Genomic DNA, 6,031 nt, shown 5'->3' with positions numbered 1-6,031 from the left:
CTCACTCTAGTGAGGCAATGAGAGTCAGTGGGGAATGCTCTGAAAATTTTTTAATATTTATGTACTAATTAACGTTTACTAAGTCCTACAGAAGAATAATCATGTAAATATGGCTCTTTCCTACAAGTTTGGAATTAAAGAGTAAAAACTGTATAACTCTAAAAAGAGAAGGAAGAAGGCAAACCAAGAGTACATTGGTGAGTCTTTATCACAAAATGGTTTTAGCTGATCAGCGTATTTGGTAGTAGAACTGTTGCTTACCATGATTATAGAGATCGAGATAACATGGAAAAGCAGAATCCTTTCATGTTCATCTTTTCAACATGATAAGGACTTCATGGCTTCCAACATAGACAGGGTTATATCTATTGCCTGTGAAAGATATTCCTCAAATATGTCACATATTGCATATCATGGTGTGTGTTGTATATACATGAATGGAGCTATTTTTCGAACATTCATAGACAGTTTCAATTGTTCTCTCTTTTAATATTTTATATACATGTATATCAAACATTTACAAATGTTTTAGTGGGTGTAACACCTGTAGTTATAAGAACAATGCTTTGAAGTGATTTATATATGAATTTTTCGAATTTAGCATTATGAAATCAAACTGAAATTGTACTTTACTTGGTGACATTTAATATGTTGACTGTCAATATTGTTTCATAATTAGATAAAATAGAAAAAATGATTATTGTAGTAACTATTCATTATCTACTTACCTAACACCAAAAAGTCTAATATTTTTTAAATTACTGCAATTATCTGTACTATCTGTATCTATATCTCTACCACATCATCTAATCTACCTGCCTATCATAGCATGTATCTCATTTCTTCCTTTCGTTCCCTTCCTTCTCTATCCTTTTTACTCCCTCTTTCCTCTCTTTCCTTTCTTCCTTCTCAGTTACTCTCTTCCTTCTTTCATTCCTTCTTTTGTCCTTCCTTAATTGAATTCTTTTTTCTTTCAGAAATTAATTAAGTAGAGTTTGGGCAAGAGAAATAGCAGTCAACCTGGTTTAAGACAACTGAACCAGATATAGAAAAGTCTTTGAAGACTGGCTGTCACTAGGATAGAAGCAGTTCTTTGATTTCTTTACAAGAGAACTTATGGGCTGAACATTACTAAGACACAATTCAGATGTTTTATTAAAAAAAAAAAGATTGGTCAGAAAGGCAAGACCGTAGAACCAGACCCAAAGCAACCCCCCTTCTATGCACAGGCAGACAGGGAGCAGGCTTATGCTGGACAGTGGAAATCTCAGCTATTCTCAGATTAAGATTTGTTGAATCATTATTATTTTTCCCTCTGTAATTACTTCATTAAATTCTTACAGAAGAGTGAAGAGTCCATATTGCTTATGACTGGAATTTGGATGCACTGAGAAGTGTTTAAGCTTAGGTAATCTTAAAACCATTCACTGCCAGTAACTTTTCACTTTCAAATGTATATGAGTGAATTATCCTGAGACACTGGATGATTTTTTTTATTTAAATATACCTAATATGAGAAACAGAGCCCTGGTACTGCCTCAATATAATTTACAATTCACTGTATATGAATCAGATGTGCATTCATTTTCAAATGTTTTTTATCAAACCTTCCATATATCATATTTATCAGACATTTTCTTAGCAAATATCCTGAAGATGTCAGTGTCTCAAGTTTTTTAACTTCAGAATTCTTTCTATCCAGGACAGAATCTGAAATATATCTGCATGGAGAAAGAGAATCTCACAGTGTTGAGTGAATTCATTTTGAAAGGCATCACTGACCGTCCTGAGCTGCAGGTCCCACTATTTGGGTTGCTCTTCATTATTTATCTGATCTCAGCAGTGGGTAATTTGGGCATCATCATTATCACTAACGTGGACTCCAGGCTCCAAACACCCATGTACTTTTTTCTCAAACATCTGGCTTTCACTGACCTTGGATATTCTACAGCTGTAGGGCCAAAAATGTTAGTGAATTTTGTTGCAGAGCATAATTCAGTTTCCTATTATCTTTGTGCTACACAGTTAGCCTGTTTTCTTCTTTTTATTACATGTGAACTTTTTATTCTTTCTTCAATGTCCTATGACCGCTATGTGGCTATATGTAACCCTCTTCTTTATACTGTCATCATGTCACAAAGAAAATGTTGGGTACTTGTGGCAGTCCCATATATTTACAGGGTATTTGTATCTCTAATTGTCACACTAAGGTTATTCACTTTATCCTTTTGTGGCTACAATGTCATTAATCATTTTTTCTGTGATTATATCCCATTGATATCTTTGCTCTGTTCAAATACACGTGAGGTTGAACTGATAATTAGGTTCTTTGCAACATTTGATTTGATTTCCTCTCTTCTGGTGGTCCTTGTGTCTTATCTGTTCATTCTCATAGCTATTCTGAGGATGAAATCTGCTGCTGGTAGACGCAAGGCTTTTTCAACCTGTGGGTCTCACCTGACTGTGGTCATAGTGTTTTATGGTACTTTGATATTTATGTATGTACAGCCCAAGTCCAGTCAATCATTTGAGACTGATAAAGTGTCTTCCATATTTTACACACTTGTTATCCCAATGCTGAATCCCTTAATCTATAGCTTGAGGAATAAAGATGTGAAAGATGCTATAGAACGAACCTGGAAAAAGATAGTCACCAGTTTTTCTTAAAGGTTGCATACAAATCTAGCCCTGAAAATCTGTTTCTAATATAAACCTACTTTGGTTTCTTCATAGGAAGAATAGGATCAATATGTAATTCTTCTGTTTGAATTCTGGGTACTAATCTAACTTTTTTTATTATAATTATATTAGAGAAGAAAAGAAAGTATCCTTACTTTCCTTCAGTGGTAAAGAAAAATTTAAATAATAGGATTTGAATACACTCTTTAGAGAGTAATATTATGTTGAGGATCAATGATCACAAATGTGTGTTATTGAGTTCTCTGATGCCTGGAAAGGCCAAAGAGACTTGAATTGTTTATGTCATCTATCAACATTTGAGTGAAAAAAATGTAGGGTCCATTGTGTGTTTATATCTGTTTTTCTATGTTTAATAAAGGCAGACTTTCGATTTTAGGCTACAATTCATTTATATGGACTATCTTCAAATCAAAGTTGATTATGATACAAGAACTTCTAATTGCAGTTCATGATTTAGGAGTCTTGAATTAAAATATGTTCAAGTATTTAAGCCTCATGATAAATTTAATTACATTTCTTTTTTTCTCAATAGTGTTCTTTCTTTTACATATATAACTCCACACTCTACATAGTTCGCCTTTCAATAAGCAAATGATCAATGCAGCATCTGATCTCATGTAATCCTTGGTGTGTTTTTGTACAAAAGGAAATACCAGTTACTCTGTTTATGTAATACAATCCAGTTCTTCCATAGGATTGATCCTGATTTTGCTCAACTTTGAACTAGAATCCTAAGAGACTTGTTAGTACTAGTCTTGACTTTTCGAAATTTAAGAGTGATGCTTATTTAAAACTCATAGTTTATTTGTTTTTCAGTTCTTCCATAAAAAGCCTCTTGGTAAAAATGTTTTTTTGGTCTGCGTTAAGGTTACTGTTGAATTTCATCCACAGACTACATTCTGTCCTTTCACTGGTTTAGCATTTTTATTTGTTTATTTAACCTCGATGTAGCTAGCAGAAGTAGTGGTTTGTTTTGACATACACTTTGTCCAAATAAAATGGTAGGTTAAATATTCATCTATAAACGTGCCATGTGTTCTGCATACCCAGAATCCAACACATAACTTTCTCTACTACTATCTACTATGTAATATCTAGTATTTACAATATGGTATTTAAGCTTCATCATGGCTTTATTGATGTCTTTCTTTAGTATGATATTATTCATTCAATAAAAGCATGTTAGAAACATACATAGATAAAACTATTTGTTGCAATTATAAAGCATATAGGTTTTAATTATTAATTTTTAGAAGTTAGTACATCTACACAAAGAAATATGATCATGGCTACATCTCACTCCATTCATCCTTCTTGCCGTAGATCACTACAACACATCACCACCTTATTTCATATTTTTAAATTATATATTTCTGATATTAAAATATGATTGCATCATTTTCAGAAAATAAAATATTAGCTGAGTTTATCTACACAAAACTTCACTAGTAAATTTGTTATGTTTTTTAACTCTTGAGGAACCCGTGGAACTGTGGGTGATGAATACTTAGCCAGATAATTACTCCTAAAGGATATACATGTATAATCACTGTTTCAAACTTCTTATTTGTTTTATGATTTGATGATGGTGAGATTGCTCAATGGTTTGCAGCACTGCCTGACCTTCTAAAGATAATGAGTTTGCTCCTGGGCCATCAGAAAAATATGTTTGCTAGACATTGGTGGTGCATGCCTTTAATCCCAGAACTTGGGAGGCAGAGGCAGGTGAATTTCAGAATTTTAGGCCAGCCTGGTCAACAGAGTGATTTCCAGGACAGTCTAAGCTATATAGAGAAACCCTGCCTTGAAAAAAAAAAAAGATTTGATTTCATGTGTGAACTTGTGATGAACTTTTTACCATGTATAAGTGGAAAGTGGAGGAGGACAAAGAATTCCCCTTTTTCACTCATTCAGTTTTCCCCTTCTTTTTCTAGAGAGCTTTTATAGGAAACTTTTTACAACTTAGAAATAAACACTAAAATCACTATTCTTCCTGAGACTTCAACTAGCAAGCTGAAAGAGCTGTGTAATTCCTACAGAGATAGAACAAAGGCATTATTATTGTTGTTGTTGTTATTATTGCTGTTATTATTATTATTTTATTCATTCACATTTCAAATCATACCCACGTCCCTGTTATCCCCATGACAACTCCTAAATTTCTCTCTCTTCTCTCCCTCACACTGCATTCACTAGGGTTCTCCCCCACCCTCTCATTATCTTCTGCCCCATTACTCCAGCATCCTCCCATGCTGGGGTATCAAACCTCTACAGGACCATCTCTAAGTGCACTGAATTTGAATAATAAATTCTAAAAAGTCCTAAAAATGCCCTTGATCATTTTAAGTGTTAAAAGCACATGGTTTAGGCATTTAACACCTGTAGCCTAATGGCAGGAGAATAAATAATATAACCTATAGACATTAATTAACTAAGTCAGTGGCATTTAACACTCAGAATGAGCAAGAAAGTTTTTAGGAGATTTTAGAAGTTATCAGCATTCAATGTAGTTAGAGAGCTAGAAGGTTCAGAGACCACTAGTCTTTAAAGCCACATCAGAGTCCTCTTCTGTGTCCTGTTTCAATCTGCTCCAGGCCAGGAGGCTACTGGCAGATTAAAAAAATATTTAATACTGAACGTTAATACCCCAAATATGTCCAGCCTCATATAAAAGTCAGAGGCAGGTGGCTTCAATCCAGTAAATATCTTTGAAAATACCAGAATACTCATTTCATTATATTTTTGAGAATAAGAGGAAATAAAGATATCAGATATACACAAGACTGATAAAAGCATCATACATGGAAAAAAATAATCATAGGAAGCAGAGGGAGGTAGAGGCAGAGGGAACTGTGTGGGTAAGGAAGATAGGTAGGGATTTGATGGCTAACGATGAGCTGTTGAAGAGACAAGAGAGGGAAAGCCAGAGGGCCAGGAGAATGAGTTGACATCCATAGCTCCTGGGATCTCTAGGAAGTCCAAGAGACGTGGATTGGGTGATGCCCACAAGAGTCAATTGTGGGTAATCTTAGCCAAGATGCCTAACAGTGGGGACATAGAACCTGAAGATGTCACCTCCTGTAGCAAGGCAGGTCCCTCAGTGGAGGGATAAGGACACCAAGCCACACACAAGACTTTGGATCAAAATATGTTCTGCCTTTAAAAAGCAAAACAACAACAAAAACAACAACAACAACATAATGCAGGGACAAAGCTAGAACAGAAACTGAAGAAATGCCAACCAATAACAAGCCCACCTTGAGAACCATCCCATGGATAAGTGCCAGTACCTAACACTATTAATGATACTCTGTTATGCTTGCAGACAGGA

The 6,031-nt window shown here is 34.7% G+C and overlaps 1 protein-coding gene across 1 annotated transcript; it reads left to right on the top strand.

Moving 5' to 3' along the window:
- Window positions 1–1,725: 1,725 nt before the first annotated feature.
- On the top strand, window positions 1,726–2,667 carry LOC127684283 (olfactory receptor 8K3-like). Its single transcript, XM_052181237.1, has one exon. It carries the CDS (start codon window positions 1,726–1,728, stop codon window positions 2,665–2,667), a length of 942 nt encoding a protein of 313 aa, XP_052037197.1.
- Window positions 2,668–6,031: the final 3,364 nt, after the last annotated feature.

The sequence above is a fragment of the Apodemus sylvaticus genome, chromosome 5, assembly GCF_947179515.1.
Source record: "Apodemus sylvaticus chromosome 5, mApoSyl1.1, whole genome shotgun sequence".
NCBI lineage: Eukaryota > Metazoa > Chordata > Mammalia > Rodentia > Muridae > Apodemus > Apodemus sylvaticus.
This window is presented reverse-complemented; position numbering and strand designations above follow the sequence as displayed.

What these genes read in the sequence shown, in the direction of transcription:
- LOC127684283 (XM_052181237.1), top strand. Translation starts at nt 1,726, where the DNA reads ATGGAGAAAGAGAATCTCACAGTGTTGAGTGAATTCATTTTGAAAGGC.